The sequence below is a fragment of the Arvicola amphibius genome, chromosome 12 (genome assembly GCF_903992535.2).
Source record: "Arvicola amphibius chromosome 12, mArvAmp1.2, whole genome shotgun sequence".
In the NCBI taxonomy this organism is placed as follows: Eukaryota; Metazoa; Chordata; class Mammalia; order Rodentia; family Cricetidae; genus Arvicola; species Arvicola amphibius.
Genome location: NC_052058.2, coordinates 90,659,988 through 90,686,854, shown reverse-complemented (window position 1 = coordinate 90,686,854; position 26,867 = coordinate 90,659,988). Strand labels below are relative to the sequence as shown.

Genomic DNA, 26,867 nt, shown 5'->3' with positions numbered 1-26,867 from the left:
CCCAGTGCTGTCCAAAGAATAATTTGGTGAATTTCAAACATTTGAGAGAGTAAAAAGCAACAAATCTGTGTTTAGAGTTTATTCCTCAAGGACAAGGAGCCTAGCAGTGTCCCACCTTGGTTACATGTGACATGATACATCTTGACTCATGGGGCCAGGTTCCCGTACTCTACTTTTGAGCTTCTTTGGAAACACACACACACACACACACACACACACACACACACACACACACACACACAAATCATTAGGTATGGTGGAAAGGAATTGAAATGCCAAAAACATGTGTGTCTTTCCAAGAATATGGTTATTGTGTATCATGTACAGAATGCTGCTCTACATTCCTAAATGTCTTCTTTGGAATTTGTTCTCATTTCAAATCCATGCTATGATCACTATTGCCATGATGCCTTGTTCATCGGTGATAGTCAGGACATATATTGACCATGGAGTATAGGAGCTCTTAAAGCTATTTTTCCTGGAGATGTTAGACTTAAGTAAAGAGTCCTACCCTAGGTAATCACAGAAGGAGGCTTCAGAGCAGTAGGTCCTGAAGAGTCAGAATTGGGTTTTAGGCAAGTGAGCAGTGCCCAGCCATGAAGTCTCAGAGTGAGTGGTATCAAGATAATATTTTTCCAAGTAAGATTTATAGATTGATGCAAAATTGGAAATAATGAAAGATAAATCCTTGGCTTATCATTGTGGCTTCTGCATAGAATCCATGGAACTCCAGTTCATTGTGATCTCTCTCTCTCTCTCTCTCTCTCTCTCTCTCTTCTCTCTCTCTCTCTCTTCTCTCTCTCTCTCTCTCTCTCTCTCTCTCTCTGATCTCCCATTTACAGCCATTTTAAAGAGAACAGGTACACTTTCTTTTAGTTCACATTTGAGTGATTTGCATCTAGTTTTACATATGATGGATGCATGAGAATGCATCCTACAATGCCATCTAGAGTGTGACACTTTTGTGGTATGGGAGGTCGTTCTGTGTATGTGTTGCTTTTATTCGTTAATGAATAAAAACTGCTTTGGGCCTATATCAAAGCAAGGCAGAACAGAGCCTGGCACGGGAACTAAACTGAATGTTGGAAGAAAGAGGGCAGAGTTGAGAGAGAGGCCATGGAGCCACCACCAGAGACAAACATACTGCAACCTTGTAGTCATGTTATTTAAGTTTTCCAGATATATAGAGATGTATTTCAGTTAGATAGTTATTCTTCAAATCTTTCAGAGACCTTCAGAATATGGCATTTAAAAATTTTTAAGAACTTAGGACTTTTCATGACAATGAGACAAATCTGCTTATGTCAACACCAATTACTTCAAGAAGATGATGAGCACCAAAGAAGCTCCTTATGGTGTTGGTTAGCCATTTGGGCAAGAAACTGCTCTTGCCTGGGTTGCTTGATGTTATGCTGTGTGAGCTGGACATGCCGGACCCACAGAGAGATGAATGCTGAAGCTGCCTGAAGAAGGTGAGATAGTCCTTAGGGATTCCTGCTTCATGAAAAGAAATCTGCTAGACATTCTGCAGGACACAGAAGAAAGTGACTGACAAACTGCCAGTATAGGCATGACTGTCTTTGAAATATCCTGCTTTATGGAAAAGTCTGTTGAATGCTATGAGCCTGTATGCTAAAGATGGATGCCCCATTGGTAGAGAAGAACTTTGGGTGACTGTCCAGGCAGTGAGATGTCTCTGTCACTTCTAGAGATTCGGAAGTTACTTACAATGTACTTCCTGTTTACTTAGGTAATATTATAGCCTTCTGGAGTCTTTGATGGAGTTGAAGAATATATAGTTATAGTTTTTAGTTATAATAAAAGATAAAGTAGATATAAATATTATAACTGTAATTCTTGCTTTATACCTTTTTACATGTAATTTTTATGTGTTAAAGTTAAAACTTTCCTTTTTATTTAAACAGAAAATAGGAAATGATGTGAGAGGACCTTCTGTCTATGTATTGTTTTTTGGTTAATGAATAAAGAAACTACTTTGGGCCTATAGGAAAGCAGGACTTAGCTAGGCAGGGCAAACTAAATTGAATGCTGTGAGAAGGAAGGTGGAGTCAGGGAGAAGCCATGTAGCCCTGCCAGAGACAAATGTTGGAACTTTACTTTGTAAGCCATAGCCTCGTGGTAAAATATAAAATACTGGAAATGAGTTAATTCTAAGTTGTAAGAGCTAGCTAGAAATATGCTTTAGTGATTGGCCAAGCAGTGATTTAAATAATACAGTTTCTGTGTCATTATTTTGGGAGTCTGGGTGGCTGGGAAATGAACAAGCAGCCTCCTACAACAGTTTTGTATCATGAAAAGGTATGGATTCAGTAGAAAGTTGGTCTTTTTAGCTAATTCCTTTTTTTAAACTTTTGCAATCACAGGTGACCCCCAAACAAATCATTTTTATTTAACTCCATTTGACATGAAACTTAGAACCCCTTATTGTGTAATACTCAGCTCATTTGCTTTTGCCCAGGTATATTTTTTTACCCTTGTAGGAGTCATGGGAAGAGTTATTATTTTATGGGGCAACATAGCTTATTCTACTTTTTCAGCAGAGTAATTGGCAATGATGTCTTACTACAAATGTCCAGACCAGTTTTTTTTGTCAAATCTATATTATACAATTAATCATTCATTTGTGTGTATGTGTTTGTAGAAATATTATATTGTTTTCCGAGTGGAATAATAGCCTGGTTTCATTAGAAGTGTCTATTGAGAAAAAAGGCCTAGACAGATTTTAACATGATACATGTAGGCATGAAAGGCACATGTTTCTTAATCCCAGTTCTTGGGAAGTTGAGGCAGAAGCAAGAGTCTGTGGCTTAATTCTGTCTCATCTTACTCTCTAAGAGCCTCTCTCGCTCTCTAAAGTTCCACCAACAGAGTGGGAGAGAGAACATGCCTCCCAATGTTGTGTGTGTGTGTGTGTGTGTGTGTGTGTGTGTGTGTGATATTCACCAGCGCAGCAGTTAGAACATGCTTATATATACACATGACCCAGGACACTGACTACTGGAATTCTGGAGAAGATCTCTTAGTCAGAACAATCTACACTTTCAAAATATTTCTACTTGAGAAGAAGGTCTCTTTTTCTGATTCATAAAAAATATCATATGAACTCTAAGGAACCTTAGAACAAACTCCAATTTAGAGTCCATGATGTTCAAACTTTAGCAAAGGCACAGTTGTGATGAATCACATCTTTGGCTCTTGGCATCAAGGATGTGTGCTCAATTCAGTTGTCAAGGACAGAAGTTTTATAGCTGAGTCTAGTAGTGCCTCCAAGGAGCCATGAAATCTGCTAACAGGCCACTCTTGAGAATAAACAGAGAACAAGTGGACTCATTTTATTTCAGCCCGAACTCTTCACTTTTACTCCTCTCAATACTGCTGTGTGATATAGAAGATTGAAGCAGAGCTTCCGGTTGTCTTTTAAAACACTTTCTTCATCCCAGGATTGGGGCAGGTGACCAGAGCTGTGTACTCAAAGTTCATTGCTTGGCTCCTTCTAGAATAAGTTTTATTCATTTGTGCTTTGCCATGGTACCCTTGGTATATTCTTGGAATGTCTGAGACTGCCTCAGATGCCTCCTATCTTGTCTGTTTATTTGGTAGTGTTCAGCATCACCTGTATTATGAGGAGTACTGCATAAATTAATTCTACAAGTGGGTAGGAATAGAGCAATGACTCCTTATAAGAAACAAGTCAAACAGAAGGTAGTGTCCTTGTTTTATTTCTGGTGCTGTAATAGAAATACCCTTAGAATGGGCAACTTGGGGGAGAAAGGTTCATTTTAGCACACAGTTCAGGTTAGAGTCCACTGTTGTATAGAGGTCACAGCAGGAACTTGAAATGAGCCACACACACAATCAGTAGCAGAGAGAAATGAATTCATGCATGCTTAATACTCACCTAACCTTTTCTACTCAAGTTCAGGAATTCAAACTAAGGATTTGTGCAGCCCATATTCAGAACGGGTCCTTCCACATCCATTAATACAACAAGATAATCCTCTATAGATGTGTCAACAGATAAGCCTGGCCTAGAAAATGCTGCATTGAGATACCATAGATAGTTAGAACTGAGCATCACAAGAGATGTTATATATTACTTTGTATACAAGGACTTCAGGATTATAGTAGCTATTTCTTTTCCTTTTTCATTGATTGCTGGGATTCTCATAGTCAAAGTAACCACCATTCTTGAGTAATTTTGTTGGGTATTAGGAGCACTAATGTTTACCTGTGACCTTTCTATAGTACTCAGGCCACTTTTCACCCTGTGACCCCATTATCTATCTATCTGTCTATCTATCTATCTATCTATCTATCTATCTATCTATCTATCTTCTGTTTGTCATGTCTGTAATCTATCTAATTTATCATCTACCTATCTGTTATCTATCTATTCATCCATCTACACATACATACACACCTACATGTGCATATATGTATATATATATTCATAATCAAATATCAAGGATATTTTCATTCTCTTCCACTCTAGGTGTAATTTTCTGTTGTTTAGAAAAGTTCTATCTGTAACTGACCCTGCAGTGTATAGTTAGAGTAACGTTTGCCTAGCATGCATGAGACCCTGAGTTCTGTCTTTATCACTGCAAAATACCCAACAAACATATACATGTATTACATGTAATACATGTATATATTGTAGGTACATCAGGTTTCATATATTCTAAAATATGTTATTTGAATCTTTCCTTTCAAAGCTGTGTCTCAAGAGGCTTTGCTTCCTTAGTGATAGGTGCCAACTGTTCTTGTATTTGCATTTTATATTTTATTGTTCTGTTGGATTTTTTCCTTTTAGGGGACATTTCCAGTCCTCCACTGAATGCTTTCTGTCCAGTCTATCTTCTGTTTCTCAAATCTCTCCTAATAGTGTTATTTATCCACAGTTGCTTAACCTATTTCACTAGTTTCATGACCCCGACCCCCAACTTATCTAGCCCTCCTCACTAGTAGCTGATGATGCCCATTGATCTTAGGTATCTAAAAGTTCTGTGCTGCTTTCAAATTCCCTCCCGATATTCAAGGCCCTTTGCACTTTGGTCCCTCACTTGTATTCCAAATCCTCGTCTCCAAGGAAGTGATTCTTGGGCATGGAGTGCACCTGTTCCTCCCTCCCCTTCATGTCCTTCAAAGCAACCAACCACTTAGTTACCAGTCCCCCAAAATGAACATAACCAGCTTTCAGTGCCTTATTCTCTAGGATGTGTCCTTCTCGGCTCCTTCAAGCCCTGATGGTTCCCAAAGGCTCTTCTCAGATATTGTCTCGTGTGTTTCCTCTGTTTTCTCTCAGCAATGCCCTCCTGAGCCGTTCCCCTCACTGCTGTTAATGATGTCCCTTCCTCGCTCTCTTCGGGTCTTAGTACTGTGTAGCATTCCTCTCCTCAGTTGTGAGCCCCTCGAGGAATTCAACTGAACAGAAGGGAGCAGATATATGAGACATCTTCCAAACATGATCACTTTTAAGAATAAAACACTATGTAATGGGGGCGTCTGTTATATGGTCACATGGCAGTCACTTACAGTCATAGCGTACCCCGATTGCCAAGCGGTAGCACTCACCTCTCTTTCTCTTGCTTTCAGGATTAGGCAAGTGAAGACGCTGAAAAATCTGAAGAATGTTTCCAAGGAGTGATCTGGCTGTCACTCACTGGGTTCTGAGGAGCATGAGGAAGCTCTTTATAGTGGTTTCTCTCCTGCTGTCCCAAGCAGCTCCTTTGGAAGGCAGGAAGGATAATCAGTTCATCTGGAAAACAGGTAAGATTGTCCTGGCTGTTCATTTGTCCCACAGTCATTTAGAATATTAACTCTTCATATTCATGGGGTACTGGGAAATACTCACAGGGAAAATAGACTCTTTAATATACAACTTACATTAAGTTTATTAAAGGTTTTAATATTTATTTGTTAATTTTTTGGTGTGCGTATGTATGTGTATGTGGGTGCGTGTGTGTGTACACGCCTGCAGAGGCCATAAGAAAGAGGTTATTAGATTTCCCTGGATCCTAAGTTACTGGGGATTGTGAGTTGGTCACATGGGTACCGGTAACCAAACTTCCGTCCTCAGCAAAGGTAGCAAGCATTGTTTGTTACCAGCTAAACCATCTCCCCGTTCCCTTATATTAGATATTCATTTCCGCTTAATTGCCACCCAAATCAGTGATACTTGTTATCCTTTAGAATTTTTGTGTTGTTCTCAACTACACTCATCCTTTTCACTATTACATCTACTTCTTTTTTTGCCAACTATTTTTTCTACTGAGAAATGAAATATGACATCTGAGTGGAGCTGATCTCCTCAGCTGAACGGCTTTGGACCCGTTTTCTGTATGCCTTTCTTTCAGGGTTCAAACTACTTAGCTCTTTATTGTTAAATATCCTCTAGTAGAGATTATTTACATGTGGGCTTGAGAGCATGAAGAATTACCTAACTTGAGCTGGAGAGATGATGCAAGGATTAAGAGTTCTTGCTGCTCTTGCAAAGGACCCAGGTTCAGTCCCCTCTCCCATTTCATATGGCTCACAACCTGCTCCAGCTCCAGTTCCAGCTCCGGGGGATCTACTATTTCTCTGACCTCCAGAGGCACCCACATGCACACATATACACAAAAATTTTTAAAAATCTTAAAAATAATTATCTGAACACCTTTATTTATGGGTGGTAACTACAGAGTCTCCTTGTTGTATTTAGAAACCCTTTGCTATCTTGTGTACAGTTCCTTATGTATTTCTATGGAATAATTGATTTTAGGTTTTAAAGTTTATGTATAACTTACACTCTCTAACTGTATCCTTAATTTGCCCATGTAAAAGATTTGGTCATTTTTATTTCCACCTGTAATAATTTATTAGCTTAAATTATAAACCCCCAAACATAGTGTTGTTACTCTCATATGGCTCTTTGTGTCTATCTCTTATGCTTTCTTTGTTATGGATTTTAATTTTCTTTAAGTTTCACAATCAGATCGTTTATGATATTTATTACTGTTTCAAGAGTCCATTCTTGAAAGTATAGATAACTTATACACTTAATATCCTGGTAGGGAAATGTGGTGGTGGAAAAGATCTATGGTCCTCGGAGAGTTCTCATTTTGGTCCCATCGTCTGTAAATTAAATAGACTGCGAACATATTGTCACCATGGAAATATGTATAAAAGTGATATTCATAATATTTAAATGACTTTGCAAAAATGAAAGTGAGTTATGTTTTAAAGTATATTAAGTAAAATATCCCAGTACCATTAGAGATACAGTCTGGAGAAAACTTAATTGCATTAAAACCTCTATAAATTAATTTAATTGTAGGATCCAATACTACATTAGTGATTTGTGTTTTTCCCCCATGCACAGTAAGTAGTATTGCTAAGCTTTAGAAATAGTTTTTAAGTCAATATTACATTTCTGTAAAGGGGGATATATTGCTTAATCACAAAAGTCAAACGTTTTGTAGGGGTTGGTATGTGTGGGGAAACCAGAGATCAGTTTAAAATTTTATTGGCCTAGAACTCACCAATGAGGTAGGGTGACTACCAGCATGTTCTAGGAATCTTCCTGTCTCTGCCCCCCCGCCCCCAGTGTTGGGATTGTCAATGTGTGTCACTATGCCTGGTCTTTCTGGCTTCTGGGGACTCAAGCTCCTGACCTTGGCCCATACTTAACAAAAAGAGCCATCTCCCCAGTCCACACAAGACAAACATTTCATCAATCCAAACTTTATCTGGCTACCTCACCGTCTGATGCTCTCTGAGAAATGCAATTAAAATGGAAAGTAGCAAATCCGGAGCATTAATGAGATGTTTTCAGAAAATGAGCTTATTTAGAAGGAAATTTATGTATGTGTTTTCTAAAAGTAAGCAGTTGAGTTTCTGGGGAGGGAAATCTCTCCAGCAGATACAATGCATTGTTGGAAGTAGACATGGAAGTGGATGTTTCCAGCTTCCGCAGGGATTGCTGCTCCTCTCTTCCTACACTGGTGGTTCTCAAGCTTCCTATGCTTCAATGTTTGATACCGTACATCACATGGTGATGACCCCCAATCATAACATTACTTTCATTGCTAATTCATAACTATAAGCTTGCTACTGTTATGAACTGTCATATAAATATCTGTGTTTTCTGATGGTCATAGGTGACCCCTGTGAAATGGTTCTTCAACCACTGTTCTATTACTAAAGTGTTATTAGATGACCATCAACTTCAAAAGCAGAAGAATCTCAACAGCAAAAAATCAAAAGCAAATCTCTAGACCATGTAACCCACACCCACCTCTTTTCTAAGTTTTCAAAAAATGTCCTTGAGTAAATATATTTGGTTTCATACAACTGAATCTTTACATTTTTTTAAGCTAGACTTCATCATACCATGATGTCTTGAAGAATATTACATATTAGTTTGCACATACCAGCCTTATCTTTTAAAGGTTGTGGAGAATTCTTTAGTATTCTTATTTAATTGCTTGGCATCTCAATGGTTTCTCTTGTTTGCTATTATACATAATGCTGATGTAAATAAAATATTATTTTAAAGTTAAGCAATAAGTTGCCTTCAGAAGTCATCACATCTTGTGGAACAATTTGGGGTCATAACCTTTAAAGTTTTCTTTAACACTTTGTGTCTGTTGCACACACACACACACACACACATACACACACACGAGCTTATTATATTTCATATGAAAAACTTTTGTTGTTGAAATTGATTACATGTTATCATATCTATGAACACAGATGGATACAGGTCTGATGTAATCTAGAATTTGAACAAATTTTCTGAAGATGGCAGATAAACATTTTACACCAGAAACCTGGAAATCATCTTTCTCGTTTAGACTGTATGCTATCCACTTAAACTCTTTGCTAATCTCACAGTTTCTCCCTAATCAGATTAAAAGGCTAAATGTCAGTTAACTTCATATAAATCAGAGTCATTTCTAGGTAAGTCTATGCCTTGGAAACACACTGGTTTGATGACAGAGAGGGTCATGCTATGTTGTTAAGGATTGCTGTACCAAGGGAGCCTGGGAAGTTGCTGGTTGTGGAGTCACTAATCTTCCAACACTTCCCAGCACCTGCCCTCAACCGTGAGGACATTAGATCTATACACACAATATATGTAAATAAATAAAAATTTAAAAAGGGAAATTAAGTCATTTCTCCCGTGCTGTAGAGGAAGCAGAGAGGGAGAACATGGGCCACACTTACGTTTTGACCTTGAATGAAATTCATACGCAGGTATCAGTCACAAAGTTGGATCTGCACAATCTGAGCACAGGAGAGTGACGTTGGATATGCAGCAGCAAAGAGGTAGGAATAAAGCGTAGCTATAGAGATGCAGATCTGCACTCAGAATTTGTGATCCTGAATATGTAGAGAATAACATTTTGATTACATCCTTCGGGAGCCAAATGACATTAAAAAATCACGGTGCTAAAATGCACGTAACATAAACTTTACCATTTTAGCAGATTTAAAGGTGTAAAATTCAGTGAGATTTAGCACACTCATGGAGAGCTGGAGCCTTCACAGATACCTTGTTCCAGAGCGTTTTCACTAGCCAAAACCACATTTTACAAGGGAGCTTATAAAAAGATAGCAAAACAAATTTGGTTCCTGATAATAAAATTTGAAAGAAAAAAAACAAGCTCTGTGGTTATTTCTTCATGACCATGTTTAAAAAAATTGTTAGTTTTCGTCAACATGTAATGAGCCCTGTTAGCAGTGTAAATTACACTAGCATGGCTTTCTGTCCACAGGGAGGCACCCCCAAATCCCAAGTCATTTCCATTCTCTGAGCCTCAATTATTGATCTTTAAAAGAGGACATAATAAGATGAAATATTGAAATATATATATTGAAAACAAGCTACTCAATGTTAGCTACTGTTCCTGTTTCTGTCCTTGTCTCTTTTCCAGTTTTTTTTAAACAAACAAATAATTTGTATGTGTTTGTGTGGTTGTAGCCTGGTTCTGAAGTCACAGGTAGTTGTGTGTCACTTGACAAGAGTTTTGGGAACCAAGCTGGGGTCTTTTGCACTATTAGCCATGAGGCATCTTCTCCAGCCCCCATTTCCATCATTGTTGTCTAATAGTATCATGCTTGCTGGATCTATGTTTCTGGGTTTTTAAGTTTTTATGTAATGTACTTCTTAAATCATATGAAATAAGGACTGTTTGACAGTTACATGCATTTTATTAAGAAGTGATCTTACTGATTTGAGGTTTAAATTTGTCCTCATATTAGGCTTTCAGAAAGTTTTAATTTCAACACTTACATGATAAATGTGAGAGTAATGATCTCCGTTCTATGAGCAAAGTAAATAAAACAGAATTATTTGCTTGGAATAAAATTACATTATGTCAATGATATTGCAAAAGAACAAACTATCCTATCTATGTTCACAGTTAGCCATAGCCTAAACAATATTACCCGCATAAAATATTATAAGGAAAATTGCATTATATATATTGCACACATACATCCTAAACTTCAAGAGTCTTAGAAAAAACAAAATGCTCTTAGAAGAGAGATTTTGTTTTAATATCTGTTAGAAATCCATAAAATATTTCCTCTGGGAATTAGATTAAATTCAAATCATTTTAATTACTTCTGTGGACATTAGATCATCTAAGGGACATGTATTTAATAGATCCTTGGTGGTGTTACTCCTGAAATATCAGAAAGCCCTGGCATATATAGCATGAATTTTACTGCTAAAAGTTATAATTACTTGTCCTTAAGGACCTCAAGCACTAATTTTATAATGCTCCCAAGTGGTAAGAAAAAAAATCCGTATTATGTAAGAAAACAAATTAGTCTGCTTTTTCTTTCTAAATAGACCTACAGTGTAGACTTCATGGCAAGAGGAGATTTTACTGTTCTTTTGTAGCCCAGGTAACTAGGATATACATAACTAAATGTGGGATAAGTCATATTCCGCCTTAAGTGAAATGAGGGACACTCGTGTGTGTGTGTGTGTGTGTGTGTGTGTGTGTGTATTGGTGTGAATCTGTATGTGTGCATATTTTCCTTTCAGTGTGATTTCTGATCATGTTCTGCAAAGGTGTTTAACTCTTATTTGAAAAGAGACAGAATAGATAGATATACGTGGCCTTTAGGTGCAGCTGGGGTTCTCAGCATGAGGGAGGGACTTTAAGTACCTTGTTGCCCAAATGGAGTCCATTGTTGTAGCTTGTCTGTGTCAATTCTTTTCAGAAAAAAAATCTAATATTTACCTCTACATTTCTGTCTCTGTCTCTGTCCCTCCCTTTCATTCTTCCTCATCCCTTTCTCTCTCCTGCCACTGTCTCTGTCTTTTAAAACAGAGTCTGGCTACGTAGCTAAGACAGATCTCAAAGTTCTAGCAATTTGCCTCAGCCGACTGAGCAGAGACTTACAGGTGCTCACTACGTCGCCTAACCACCTCCCTGTTTCCAAGTAGCACACTCTTTATCGTTAGCTTTTGGTTTATATGCACCTGATTCCCGCCATGGATCTGCTCCAAGGCCAGTGGAGGATGCCCCTCCCATCTTCCTCCTCATTTCTTTCTTACCTCAATCCTTCTGAGCATTTTTATTAGGTCAGTTCATCCAATGGTTATTTTCTTCGCAGATTCTCTTGTTTAACCAAGCACTACAGTGCATGCCATTCTTTATTGTTTAGCCCTTTATGGATAAATGAAAAGCTGCTTCCGTTGTGCTTTTCTTTTGCCTCGTTTTCCTGTGGCCTACCACTGCCTTCCTCCTAGTGCTCCGCTCACTACTCAATGGTGCCCAGCACCGAGGCTCAAATCTAAAGACTCATTGGCATTCTCTCTACTTTGTATGTCTTTCGACAGCCTCCACCCCTGATTCACTTGAAGTACAGCAAAGGTCTGAACTGTGAGTGCATCTTCATCCCTGCTTCTTGAATCCCTGCCTCACTCTTCTGGTTCCCTGCTTGCTTTATTTCTTTCTAGGTCTAAAGTTATCCTCTAGTATCGCTCAGAGGGGTATGTTGGCAGTCATTTTTCAAATACTTTCATATCAGAAAGGGTCTCTGTTCTGGTCATATGCTGGAACGATACCTTGTGTGATCGATAGGCTTATCAAGTGGGTACAAACCAGGGTCATCTGGGAAGAGAGGATCTCAGATGAGAAAATACCTCCATCAGATTGGCCTATACATCTGTGGAGCAGTTTGTAATTAATGATTGATGTGAGAGGGCTCAGCCAACTGTAGGCAATGCCATCTCTGGGTGGGCGGTCCTTAGTGGATATATATATATATATATATATATATATATATGGACCATATGTGTGTGTGTCTTAGAGATGTGTATATATATACACATATAATGAGCTTAGATATGCATATATATACATACATACATACACACACATTCATACATACATAGATACATAATACATGTACACACATATGTATATATGAGCAAGTTGCCTTCCTGGTAGATTTTTATGGGGGGAATAAGCTAGTTAAACCCTCCATTCCCAAGTCAGTTTTAGTCTGTATTTTCTGACAGCATAAGAAGTCCACTAGGGAATCGTGAGTGTACAGGTCAAGATTAATAAGCATTTTCCCTCAAAATGTCCAGTATTGAAGCTGCTGTGTCTTATTGCTCCCAATGCTGAGACTGTAGACGTTGATGCCACTGAGATCTATTGGTGCAGTCCTATCTATCTGTTTACTCTTTCCAGCATCTTTATCTGTGACTTTTTAAAACTGCATGATGATGGGCTTAGAGATGAGCCTGTTTCCCATCATGTTCTCTTCTGCATCAACCAGATGTGTGTGTGTGTGTGTGTGTGTGTGCGTGTGTGTGTGCGTGTGTATGTGTGTGTGTGTGTGCGTGTGTTTGTCCGTGTGTGTGTGCTTGCTTGTGTGTGTGCGCGCGAGTGCCTTGCTACATTCATGTTCTACGATTCTAAGATTCGTTTTTACCTTTCACAGATGTATGTATTACTGGCGATTGAACCTAGGGTCTTGCCAACACTAGGCAAGCATACTGAATGAAGCTGCAACCCCAGCTCTCTTTTCAGTTTCTTTTCAATTTGGAGACACGGTCTCGCTTAGTTGCCTAGGGTGGCTTTAAACCCAGGCAAGGCCTGAAGTGCCATCTTCCTGCCTCACCCTCCTGAGTACCTGAGATTACAAGCTGTGTCTCTTGGCCTGCTTCTTTTCAGTGTTTTAACATTCCATATATTGTTATTTAAGTTTATAATATATTGTACTTTTTCTAAAAGCTTTAAACTGCCTGAGTTTCATAAGCACAACACCTTTCTGTTGAGAGGATTCTTATCCTACTTTGATTGCCTGTGTTCCATAGACCACTTATCTCTTCTCCAAGCCCCCATTTTTACATCATTCATTCATTCATTCATTCATTATTTGTGGCTTATGAGGTATGCAGGCCTAACTCTCTTTGCTGATTGACTATTTATTCAGTCTTTCACATTGTCATTAAAGAAGTCTTTAGACAATTAATTGTTCCCTGTTTTGATCAGTTATTGAAGTTCATGGCCAGGATTTCTAAACTGATGAGCTGGCATTGTCACTGACAATGAGTTCTTTACAAATCCAAACCCAGTCACAATTAAAGACCTTCACCCTGGGACTGTGTCATTGAAAGTGACATCTAAGGGACAGCAATAGAGATGTTCCCAAATAAACTGCCTTGGAAACCAGAGGTTCTCATTTATCTCTTGTATGAAGATCACACAGCTTGTGGTCCCCACTGACGTCCAGCTTGGCTGATCTGTTTACTCAGCCACATATGTTTTTATTTTGTCTTAAGAAATTTATTTTCCTCGTTTATCCAAGCCACACCAGGGGTTCCATATAAGTGACACACATTATAATCATGGCCCAATTCTCTGTTGTTATATAAATCACCCAAAGATAGTCGCTTACAACAATAGCATTAATTTTGTTCCCACACTGAGGTTCTGTTTGGCTAGTGTTCTGGACAGGTGTCAGGGACCTGGGTTATCTTGGAGGATTGCTTACCAAATAGCCTGGGAAGGCTCAGTTAGCTGTGGTTGGGAGAGCTGGGGAGACTTTAGTATCTCTGTTTCATTTCTTCACACAGAATCTTCCAGAAATGGAGGATTATAACCCCATGGCTGCAGTCCTCTAGGCAAACCTCCTTGGAGAAATGTGAAGAGATATAGAGTTTGTTCCAGCTGAGCCTGGAGTCAAGTTTTCTCACCGCTACTATGTTCCACCAGTGAGACGTATCTCTAAGATGCTTGTGCTCTATTTCTTGATTAAAAAAAATGTCAAAATATCCCCAGGGTGTGAGTGTGTGTGTTTGTGTGAGTGTTCATGTGGATTTGCAAACAGTTGGAGTCCAGAAGATAACTCAGCTGACCTTCCTCAGGCCTTGCCCACTGTTTTTATTAAGACGTGGTCTCTTCACTGGCCTGAAACTTGCCGCACAGGCTAAGGCTGGCTGGTCAGTGGGCTCTGGCTATCGTCCTGTCTCCAACTCCTCAGCACTGAGATATGTAATCTCAGTCACACATGACTTTTTTGTTTATTGGTCTATTTGTTGTTTCCCTGCATGGGTTCTGGGCCTCAAACTCAGATCCTTGGGCACTTTAGTGCCTGAGATATCTTTCTAGCTCCTTGGGCAGGCTTTTAAACCATCTTTACTACCACTTCAGTTCCCATTAGTTAGTGAGATGGGATACCAGCTTGTACTCCTAGACAAAATGCCTAGCCCTGTTCCGAATTAGGTCGGTATGAAGAATAACCAGGCCAGCTCAAGAATAACAATTATATTTTAGTGGTTATAAGGGGAAACTCATGCTACAAGAGTGGGAGGTCCGAATTCCTATCTGTCCAGCGGGAGCTGTGCAGAGAGAAAGAGAGAGAGGAAAGAGAGAGAGAGAGAGAGAGAGAGAGAGAGAGAGAGAGAGAGAGAGAGAGAGAGAGAGAGAGAGAGAGAGAAAACACACCTGGGTCCTCCTAGTTTTTCTTCCTGGGCACCAGGTAGCCACGCCTTAACTAGATGTGATTGGTTGACAGAGCTTCCCCATCACAGCCCATTAAGGATGCTCCCAGCTGATCACAGTGATCAGACTTTGTCTAAGGGCTACTTGTTGTCTCCTGAAACAAACCCTCCTTACACTGCACTCCTAGGAAAGGGCAGAAGGACCTCAGCTTTACTCCTCCTCCTTCTTCTCTGTGGGATGTCTTCTATTTTGTTTGCTTAGCTCAGGAATGTTCTCTTGAGGAGTTGAATATTGTCATTTTCCTGCAGAGATTAGATAAAGGACAGAGGAAAGAGGCAAGAGGTCAATTCATTCCATTTATGGACTTTTAATTAGTGTTCATTTGGAGACACAAGCACACTTCTTCCGCAGTGCCTCTAGTCCCCAAGCCTTCGCCGGGTCTGCACACATAAATGTGCATTTGGTTGTCAACATTCTCTTCCGTGGAGTCTCAGTCTCCATCTTCTCTGTGGCAAGAGGCTTAGGGCCCTGTGTCCGTTCTCCACTGTCCAGGTCCCATTGTTCCCCACTGTGACGTACATTCTATACTTTCCTGTCATTTCAGTGGAGCCCGAAAAGGACTTGGAAACATGCACACATCAAGCTCTTCCCTTTGCCCCTGCTAATGACAAGTTTTCCCATCCACCATGGATCTCCTCTCCTCAGGCTGATAGTGTGGAATGTAAAGCAGTTAAACTGGGTTAATCTTATGGTAACTGATTCAGTTATTCACTTTGAGCTTTTACTATAAAAATATGCTAGTAGTTGAATCGACTGGCCAACAATCCTTGCCCAAGTTAAAATGTAAAGCCAACCAAGCAACAATACCTGGAACTAAGCTGAGACTGGGGAGATAGATTAGATTAGTCACCGAACCCACTTGAGAACCCAGCTATGGAGGCATGTGTCGTCTTATCACTGAGGACGAAGAGACAGGCGTGTCCCTGGAGCTTGTTGTCCTGTCAGCCAAGTGTAATTGGTGAATTTCAGGCCAGTGAGAGACCTTATCTTAAAATATAAGGATAATGGCTCCTGAGGAATAACACCATAGGTTGACTTTTGGTCTCCCCCTGTGTGCATGTGTGTGCACACGTGTGTGCATACACATACAGAGAGACATATATTCATACAATTGTTCACATTCAAACATTACTTTTTAAAAATCCAGTTACAGTGTTTATTGTCTTGAATGTCTGGGTATATGCTGTATTGAGTTATTGGATTGGTAACTAATAAAGAAAAAGTGCCTTCCTGGTAGTCAGCTTATCAATGGAGTAATTCCTGCATGACATCTGGCAATATCGTCCTTCTCTGTGGAAGGCTTTGATATTTTAGTTTGAATTGTAATTTAGAAATAGAGATTCTTAAATGAAATGAGCAGGAGGCAAAATTCAAAACAAGTCAGACATCAAAGTAAGCCTGTGGTCTGATTAAAGGCTGTATATACAGCAGTCTGAATGCTTGAAACAAGTTTATTGAAAGTTTACCTTTTAGTAAAACTTAGCAAGTCTTGACTGGAGATCAGATCCCCAAGCCCATAAATGCTGAGTGTGCATGGTAGCCTACCTAAGATTCCAGCATTCAAAGGGAGAAAAAGGTCATCCTGAAGCAAACTGGCTAGCTATACTAGCTCTAGGTTATGCCCTGGGTTCAACTGAGACACTTTGCTTCAAATAATAAGATGAAGGGCAATTGAGATGCATGAAGCTCACACATGTGCATGTGTACCTCTCATGCATGAGCTTGGCCATACACATGTGCCCTCAGCCCACATACAAGTGAACACACACCCTCCCATCCACACACACACATACACAAACACACACATGCACACGAAAGATTGTCTTTTGTACTCTCCCTGGTTCTGAATGTGAGTGTTATAAAGATCACCAGTCTAGATGGTAGTCAAAAGTTTATCTGTAGGTGACGTCGTCTCAATTAATACCATCCATGATGTTATTTGAACATCTCAGTAGAGTTCCTAAAGCATTTTAGCTACAGATGACACCTAAACAGTGCACATTAGTGCTGTTGATCATACCTGAGACTAAGAGAAATAAATGTGAACATTTAATACTACTCTAGTTGCTGCTTTATTTCAAAGCTATGTGTTGTTAAAAACATATTTTCCTAGCAAAATATGACTATGAATTAAACAGTTCATTTTGCTGTTTCCTTTCCCCCTTAGATTTATTGTAGAAACTAAACTGTGATATTATTGTCTCCATACACTGATCAGCTCCCCTCAAAAATAATACAATGAAAATTGTTTTTGAAAACTAGAGCTATATAAAAGTGGACTTTATTCATGAATGCATGTTGATATAAAAGTAATACTATAAATAGTGAGAACAACATGGATTATTTTTGGTTGTGGATTTTTCCTCAAGGTTAATAACTTTTTAATTGAATGCAGCTGCTCATGGATTTCTTTTGCTAAGTATTTTCTGTGTTTGTTAGAAGGGATTTCGAATTGAAATTTTTTAAAAGATATAGTTTTGAGGTTTAATTACTTAGCTGCATAGGTACAGAATTATATTTCATTTCCAAATGTTGACTTCTGTGAATTATAGAGCAGGTGATACTCACACTAAGGTAGAAGAGGGATCAGAACCTGGGTCTGGAAGTCACGCTGAAAGTTTGCTGCTCTATGCGATGTGAGGCTTCAACTTCTGGCCTCTACTCATTAGCAAGCCAACAGGGATGAAAACTCTGGGAAAGTAGCTGGCACTCCATAAGGAACTGGCTTTCCTGTGATTGAACTTAGTATTGCATACTAATGTCATACTGAGTGCTTAAATAATGCTACTTTATCCCTTTCTAATGAGGGTTACCTCAGGAGACCATCTGGGTCTTCTAACTCTGCTGTGCAGAATATAATGTAGTTTTGATAAATAGGCTGCATGTAATAATGAGTGTGGTTTCTCTACAAAGGCAGATGTTGGTTCTCTGTGCTTTCTAGCTTGTATTCCATAATAAGATTTTCAAAATGACCCATCTTTTTGCATGTTTCTAGTGGTATTATTCATGTGCTTGAACTGCTTCAAAAACTGGAACTCTCATAGGTCCTCCCGGCACTTCTCTTAATAGAGCTCCATTTGATTGGCTTCGAAACAAGAGGGGTAGGACTTGGGGAGTCTACAGAAGACAATAACCAGGATGAGTCTGGCCACTGACTTTCTTAGGGCTGATTTTATGTGGCCTGTTGCGGGGGGACCTGGGCTTGGGATGGGATGGCCCCTCAGGACGGACTTCCTCCATCTTCAGTCTTTAAGTGAGGAAGACCCAAAGCATAAGTGGCATCTGTATATTTGGCACACAGTTTAAAATCATTGTATTTATGAGCACCATCTCTAGTTTTCCAACTTGAGTCCTTCCTCAGAAGAGCTTTAGGACTTTCCAGGTAGGACAAGGATCCGGGGATGGCTCCTTTTGCTTTGTCAGCTCGCAGCAGCATGGGGCCACCTGAGAAGATCACCTCAGCGGAGGCACTAGAGAGGTTAAGCTGGCCTGTGGATATGTCTGTGAGGGGTTGTTTTCTTTGTTACTAGATAGGAAGACCTAGGACACTGGCAATGGCAGCACCATTCTCTGTGCTGAAGGTCCTAAACCACGTAAGACAGGAGACAAATGGATAAAACACAGGACAGGCAGTCACCATCATGGTGCTTGTTTCTCTGTGATTTTGACTTTGGATGTCAGGTGACTAGCTAGCATCTTGAGTTCAACTCTCAACTTCTCCACAAAACAAACATCCAAACAAGTAAGTAAGCAAGCAAGTGCCTTCATCTCCTGTGTTTCTTTTTGTCAGGGTGATGTATCATAGTCACAGAACACAGACCAGAACAGGCCCCAACTGGTTTTACAGTTCAAGAAGCGGAATATGAAAACAGATAGTGATGGAGCCGAAATGAGCCCAGTCAGTGATGGAGCCAAATGAACTGAAATTTCCCTTCTTGAATTTTTTTTTTAATTCTTAGGAGATCATGGATCTCTGCTTGAATTTTCATTGTGAAAAGGTCTTATGTTTACATCTTTTGAAACTTGGAACTTACAACCGCTTATGATGTTTTTGTTTCTTATTTTAAAGAAATATCATGAAAAAAATACATTCTTTGCACTTCCTGAATTTCATTTTAATTGGTTACCATTTTGGGTGGCTGATGAAACCAGATGAACAAATGTTTTAGGCCAAATGGTAGCCGCCTTTCTGTATAAATTTATACATTTATTCAAAAGTATAAATTAAGTATTATATTTATATATAAAAGTATAAATTAAGTATTTACTCTTATGACTATTACTTTGAAAGACTGACTTCTCTGAACATCTTCAATGAAATATAATTTAAAATATAAAATTGACCCATTTAAATGTGTGTTTATTAAGTTTCCAATTATTGCCATTGTTTTGATTTTGATCATTTCACCAACCAAGTGACATTCTACCTGGCTATTTACAGCTTATCTCTGTTCCCACCCCTAACCCTTGAACTCACTAATGTGTATCCTGTCTCTAGACTTTCCCTTTATAGGTAGGTATTTCTTATGAATAGAATCATATAATACAGTGTTTAATGACTAGCTACTTTCACTTCCCATAGCGATTTTGAGATTCATCATATTATAACTTTTGCCAGTACTTCATTTTATTTTTTATTTTTTTCCTTTTCTTGAATTTTTTTTTATTGAAAACAGGTTATTTTTTTCTTATACAATACATCCCAACTACAGTTTCCCTTCACTCCATCCCTCCTAGAAACCCCGCAACCCCTCTCCCTAAGATTCACTCCTCCTCTTCCTCTCCAGAAAAGAGCAGGCCTCCAAAAGACAAGAGCCAAATAGGGAAAATCAAGAGACAATAAGACAAGGCTAAAATGTTCCTATCACAGCTGGACAAGGTAACCAAATAGTAGCAAAGGGATCTCAGGAGAAGGCAAAGAGTCAAAGAAACACCTGTTCTCCCTGTTAGGATTCCCATAAAAAACACCAAGCTAACAGCCATGACATATATGCAGAAGACATGGCCCAGACCCATGCAAGTCTCATGCTTGCCATTTTAGTCTATGTAAGCCCATGTGAGCTCTGCTTAGTTTTATTTTTTATTTTGAGACTAATGTAGTCTAGCTTACCTCAAACTGTGCGTGCAATTGAGGGTAGTCTTGAACTTCTGACCTTGATGTGCTTGGGCTCTGTGCACCCCATCCCATGTTTTATGTGATGCTTGGGATTAAATTCAGGGCTTCGTGCAGGCTAGACAAGCAGTCTACCAACTGAGACACACCCCTAATCCATCATTTCTCTTTATTGCTGAATATTCTTTGTACTATGAATAAAACACATCCTTTAAATCTGTTCATAAGTTAATAGACCTCTGGACTGTTTCAACTTGTTGGCTACTATAGATAATTCTGTTATTAATGCCAGGTACAAGCAGTGGTGGACACATATTTTCATCTTTCTTTGGAGTGAGACTGTTGGGTTGCATGGCAACTGCAGGCTTATATTTTTAAAAGCTATATACTGCTTTCTAACATGGCTGTGCCATTTGTGTTCCTTCCGGATATGTACGAGAGACCGTGCTTTCCCAGTTTCTTCTGAGGGTTTGTTACTGTCTCTTTCCATTTCTGTCACCTCAGTGGGAGTGGAATATTATCTCTTATGACTTAGATTTGAATTTCACTAATGGATGATAGCATTACATTTGCAAGCATTAGTTAGCATTAATATGTTTTCTCTGGTGAAATGTCTCTGTAGATCTTTCTGCATTTATAAACTGGGGAGCTTGTCTTATTAACTTTCAATAGTTCACAGTATCTTCTGAATTTTATTCTTTTACTGGGTATGACTATATTTATAGATACTTTGTACTGTCATATGACTTGCTGGTTAAGCTTTTGATTTTTGTCTTTTGAAATGTGATTTTTTTGTTTTTGAATAAAAGTCCAACTTACAAGTGGTGTTATGGATTATACTTTATCTGCCATGTCTACTGCATAAAATAAATCTTAGCCTTACTTATGGTCTCAAACAATTTTGTCATATATTTTTATCTAAATTTCTTTTTATTCTTACTACTTAGAGATCTGTGAGCTACTTTTTTGTTTTTTTTTTGTGAGCTACTTTTTATAAAGTTTCAATATAATATAAAGGTGCTCTGAAGTTCACTTTTTGTATATGAATACCCATTGACCCTGCAGAATTGGTTAGAATAAATTTATACTGTTCTCATTGAGTCGCATTGCCATGGGTCGTGAGTGTGTGTGTGTGTGTGTGTGTGTGTGTGTGTGTGTGATGAACATGGAACAGTATCTATCAAACAATAAAAAGAAATATTAACAGAGGTTGGAGGGAAGTGAAAGAGAAGCTAAAGGAATGCATGTGAGCTGACAGCAGAGGGAGAGATATTTGGAAGCAGACGTGGACCAGCGAGAGGAGAAGAGCGAGATTGGGGAACGGGCAGTAAGGAATGTGGAGGACCTGGAAAACGTATGGTGATGCGTATGTGTGAAAATGCCATGAGAAAAACCTTTCCTTGGTCTGCTTTCAAAGTAATTAAAAATTTAACCATAAAATAATAAATTGACTTTAAGAAAGATTTTTTTGGATATCCATCCATCAACCTGTCTGTTTATTTATCATCTTTTTCTTGCTGTATTATACCATCTTGACAATTACCATTTCAAGTTAGAAAGGGATATTTTACCAACCTTTTCATTCTTCAAAGATATTTTGCTGTTTCCATTGATTTTGACAATTTCTATAGAAAATTTGCAATTTTGATGCATATGTTGAACCTTTAGGTCAGTCTAGAAAGAATCAAATTCTTAATATTTGTTTTCTAATTTGTGAATATAGAACAACTATTTATGACCTAAATCTACTCACTGATATTTTATAGTTTTCAGTATTTCAGCTTTGTGCACTTCAATAATTAGTTTTATTTGTAAATGTTTTTCTTTGAATAGAATTGGCCCTCTAGATTCCTTTTCCAGATTGTTATTATAACTGGTATTATAAACAAATACAGAGAGTTAAAAAGTAGACAGCTTGTAGTTTGCAGTTACTCGTCACTCAGTTTTCATCCAATGGCGAAGATGACTCAAAACTGATGATCTATAGTGACACGCACACGCGCTCTCAGCTGCTCAGGAGACGGAGACAAGCCCAGCTCTTGAACCATGTAAAAAAATTGTATTAAACAAAAATTTAAATCATATTAAAAATAATATTTGAAATCTATGTGGATTTTCCCAAAGTTTCTGAATGTTAAACAGAGGTGAGCTTATTCTCAGTACTTGCTGCTTTGCAGAAGCCTACAATGTATTAAAAGTTGGAATACTATAATTGAAAATGACCTTTTCCATGATCACAGCTAAGTCATTGTTCCAGCAACAAATCAATATATCAGACACCTTATACGTGCCGATGAGCTAGGTTAAGGAAAACAGTCTCAGTTGAATGAAAAACGACTTAAAATACCAGGAGCTGTCCAGTGTCTTTTTCTTAGTGTATTATTGAAAGTGCCTGGTTCAAATGAGGAAGACCTGTACAACGTTCATTTCAATAAAACTTTATTTAAAGATCAATCCTATATGCCATTTCTGCTGTTCCAACATTCTTTTTTTTTAGTTCTTTTTTTTCTCATTTTTTTTTCTCATGGTTTATTTTTTTTATATTTAAAAATTTCCATCTCCTTCCCTCCTCCTTCCCCCTCCCTCCCCTCCTCCTCCCCCTTCCCTCCCCCCCTCTTCCCCTTCCCTCCCCTCCCCTCCACCCATACCTCCCCTCCCTCCCTCTCAAGGCCAAGGAGCCATCAGGGTTCCCCACTCTATGCTAAAACCAAGGTCCTCCCAACTCCCCCCAGGTCCAGGAAGGTGATCGACCAAGCTGAGAAGGCTCCCACAGAGCCCGTCCATGCAGAAGAATCAGAGCCCAGAGCCATTGTCCTTTGCTTCTCAGTCAGCCCCCGCTGTTGGCCACATTCAGAGAGACGGGTTTGGTCGCATGATCCATCAGTCCCATTCCAACTGGAGTTGGTGATCTCCCATTAGTTCTGTCCCACCGTCTCCATGAGTGAACGCACCCCTCTCGTTCCTGACTTTCTCCCTCATGTTCTCGCTCCTTCTGCTCCTCATCAGGACCTTGGGAGCTCAGTCCAGTGCTCCAATGTGGGGCTCAGTCACCTTCCCTATCTGTCGCCAGATGGAGGTTCCCTCCTCCTCCCCCTTCCCTCCCCTCCCTTCCACCCATACCCCCACTCCTTCCCTCTCCAAGCCAAAGAGCCATCAGGGTTCCCTTCACTATGTTAAGTCCAAGGTCCTCCCAACTCCCCCTAAGTCCAGGAAAGTGAGCAACCAAACTGACAAGGCTCACAGTGAGCCCGTCCATGCTGTAGAGTTCAAGCTCATCGCCGTTGTCCACATTCTAATGCCTAGAGAGTTAGATTTCTTGTTTTTGTTTTAGAGCTCACTTGTGCTGGGTACTAGCAGATGGCTTAAGCGACTCCTGCTTATCATTCTGTGTACCATGCATGATAAATACTTGCTGCTGTCTTAGATGCTATTGCAAAACTATTTAACTCTGCAACTTTTCTTCTGGTGAAACATGCTCAATCTTATTAGGTAAGCGAACTAGATGGTGTATTACAGTTAGTACAGATAGATTCTATGCTCTAGTTTAGAGGGAAAGACAGCTATGTTTTCTCCCTGGGTCATTTAAAGTTCGATAGGATTCAAAGATTACAAGTATGTGCATGTGAGTTAGTTTTCCCTGTTATAAGTGGGAGATCAAGACTGCCGGTAGGAATATTGAATGGCTATAAATTACGAGGCATTTGTGTGTTTGCGCTTTATCAGCATTTGTGTTGAATTCAGAGAATTAAATGATTCTTATGTGTTGATATTACAAGCTAATCTTGAGATGTAGTCAGTGAATAATTTAAATGCTATAGAAAGTCTGCAGTCACTCGCATATTGGGAATAACCCAAAGGACTTAGTAGGAGGCAATAGGAATATTGCTTCCCAATCATAGCATGTCCTGTATGGCCAGTCATGAAAAATCACTTTTCAAATGAGAACTTAATAAAAACTTTCCTGCTTTGAACACTGAGCTCCACTCCCTGTGCGATTAGTGGTTTCATTTCTTTCTCAGCAGTTGGGTAATGATTATGGCTCCAGATGCAGCAAGGGTGATAAAGAGATTGATTAATTTCACTTGAAAGGGCGTATGTTCAAAGGGAATCCAATCGGAACGCCGTGAATGAGGATCCCGTATTACTGCGGCTGAACCTCGGACCTGCTGGGGGTCTGACAGAGGCTGGGCATGCTGTTAATCCACTTGGTCTGTACAGCTTGGGACTTGTTCTTACTTCCTGTCTGCATGTGTGGGTGGTCCTCTGAGATCTTACAGCCTTCCTCTCTGCAGTACAGACTTGCAAAAGCTGAAAGGATTCTTTTGGTTCCTTACACCTCCCAGGGAAGCTTTCCAGTTATGTGTTGCCAATGATCAAGAGGATTAGGGTGCTTCTAAGATATAGCATCATTTATAACATGATACAATGCAACAAAGAGAGAGAGAGAGAGAGAGAGAGAGAGAGAGAGAGAGAGAGAGAGAGAGAGAGATCACATATGCACTCAAACTTCTCGAGATATGCATTGAAAAGCAGTCTTCAATATTATAACACTGTTATCTAAAAGCTACTTATTACATCTCATATAAAACAAAAGAGTGTTTTCTCATAATACTTTTCAGCTTATATTTATTTCGTACTTTATATTCTTAAGTAACACTTATTACTATAAACCTATCTTCTACATATACCATGGCCTTTGATTTTCATGATTACGGAATATATAAATATGTATTTTTATGACAAAACAAAACTTCCTCAAGGCTTCTTTTCATTTTCTTTCTGGGAGTCCTGCCATGTATCTCTGACCAGCAATTCTTCTGTTCCACTTTCCAAGTGTTGCGAATTATAGGTGTGCACCCTCTCCTCTGGCTAAGACTTCGGTTTTAAGAGAGAAATTCCAGAAAAATAATAGGCTCAGAATTTTATGAGTGAAAGCTAAAAAGAAAATGCTGAGATTTGAGCACAAAGCTGGAGTTTATTGCATTTTGCTCAATAGTCCCTAAGCGAGCAGGTATGTTCCTGAATAAGCAACATGTATGTGCCTTGCCTTGAGAAAGTGGTTCTCACGCACAGATCTCTACTGTAAGTCGAGAGGATCATTTCAATGTGCTCTATTAAGAAGACCACATTCTATACCCTTTGACCTGGTCCCTTTGTGAATCAGGAAAACGTTCACCCTCCTGAAGTTTTCTTAATGGCTTTCAGAGAAGACAGAGGCTTTCTTGCCCTGCTTTTATTCTGACTCTTGCGGCTGCATCCAGGCAGCACATCTCACCCTTCTCCGGCACTTATTAGCAACTCAGAGGGCTGTGCTCTGAGTTACAAAGTAAGGGAGACGCGGCTCGGTTCCCAAGTAGGAGGGCTGCATGTCATAATCCACGAACCGGAGAAAGGGAGCATGGCCGTGAACACTCACTCCAAAGGAGCATAAAAGAGAATATTCCTCTAAGCTTTACTGGCCTGAAACATTTGACATTAAGAATAGTTTCTACCCTCGGTGCTTCTAATTTTGCCTGAATCGGTAGAGTTATTATCTGAGGACGTCTTTGAGCTTCTGAATCATCAGCTTCTGAAGTACAGAATAAGGGCACTGAAGGCAGGTAATGAGATGAGAGCGAGGAAGTCGGGGGAATTTCATGGAGATTTTAACACTTCTCATTGTTTAGGTTACAGTTTTAAATAATATTGGGAGGTGACTTCCTTTTGATATTTTGAAGACATTTCCATTAAAATAAACTTTCACAAGGAGACTCTCCTCTGGAGAGTTTTTTTTTTAATAACAGTTGAGAAAAGAAGTCTATGTTCGCAACTGAAATTTTACAATTCTGTATACTTTTCAGACAGCAGTTTTTTTTGAAAAGCATTTTGTATTCAGTATTAAAACCAGTGATGCATTGAAAGAGGCTATGACCGCCTCTTATTCATCTTTGTTAAACTCTGCTCTGATTTCTTTGCCCTTGATTGATTTTGAAACAGGTGAGCCAGCTTTCAGAGAATGATTTAATTACTGCAGAACCCAAGGCCTAAAATCAGATTTGAGGATGCGTTGAAACTACGTTCAGAATGAATTAGGGGACAGATGTAGAGTGTCTGTCACTTAGGCCCAATACGCGTGTGCTGGCCTAAGAGAAGGGCGGCTCCTTGTAGAGCCTCCACACTAAGTGCCCAGGGACTTAACATAATGGTGCCACTTAATCTGCAGCGACCTCACACGAGTCACATAATGGAAATTCTGGGGCCATTAAGGAGCCCAGAGCTTAGAAAATGCAGCAGTGATGGAGGGAAGCTCCACAGAGATTATGTGATGGCAAGGGGCTGTGGTTTAGACTGAGTTAGCAGCCCCAGCATTGACGTCAACACTCACACTGGAGATCAACTGAAGCGCAATTGACGTTTTACTAGTTTCGAAGGTTGTTATAATTATTGGGATCATTAGGAAACATTCCATCCAGTGTTTTCATGGATTTTTCGAGCAAGACAAGTCCTTGAAGTTAGCACACATAGCTTTTGGCTTCACAAGGAAGGCCATGAAGACACTTGTTAGGGAGCAAATACAGCAAAGACAGAGCTGGTCTGGGCAGCATAACTGACTGGTGGCAAGTGGATAGCCATCCTGTAGTGGCAGGTTGGTGTGGAAGGGGGTATCTAAGGTAATGAGCGAGCCAGTGATATATCTTTGGTATGGAGTCAGATGCAGGGAAGTGGAGGCA

At 39.4% G+C, this 26,867-nt stretch overlaps 1 protein-coding gene across 1 annotated transcript in view; it reads left to right on the top strand.

The window, feature by feature from the left end:
* The first annotated feature begins 5,651 nt into the window (after positions 1-5,651).
* The window catches only part of Thsd7b (thrombospondin type 1 domain containing 7B), a 705,347-nt gene continuing 684,131 nt past the window's right edge, over positions 5,652-26,867 (top strand). Inside the window, exon 1 of the mRNA XM_038349733.1 lies at positions 5,652-5,790. Within this exon, the coding sequence (XP_038205661.1) occupies positions 5,652-5,790 (139 nt within the window). The remainder of the gene's footprint in view (positions 5,791-26,867) is intronic.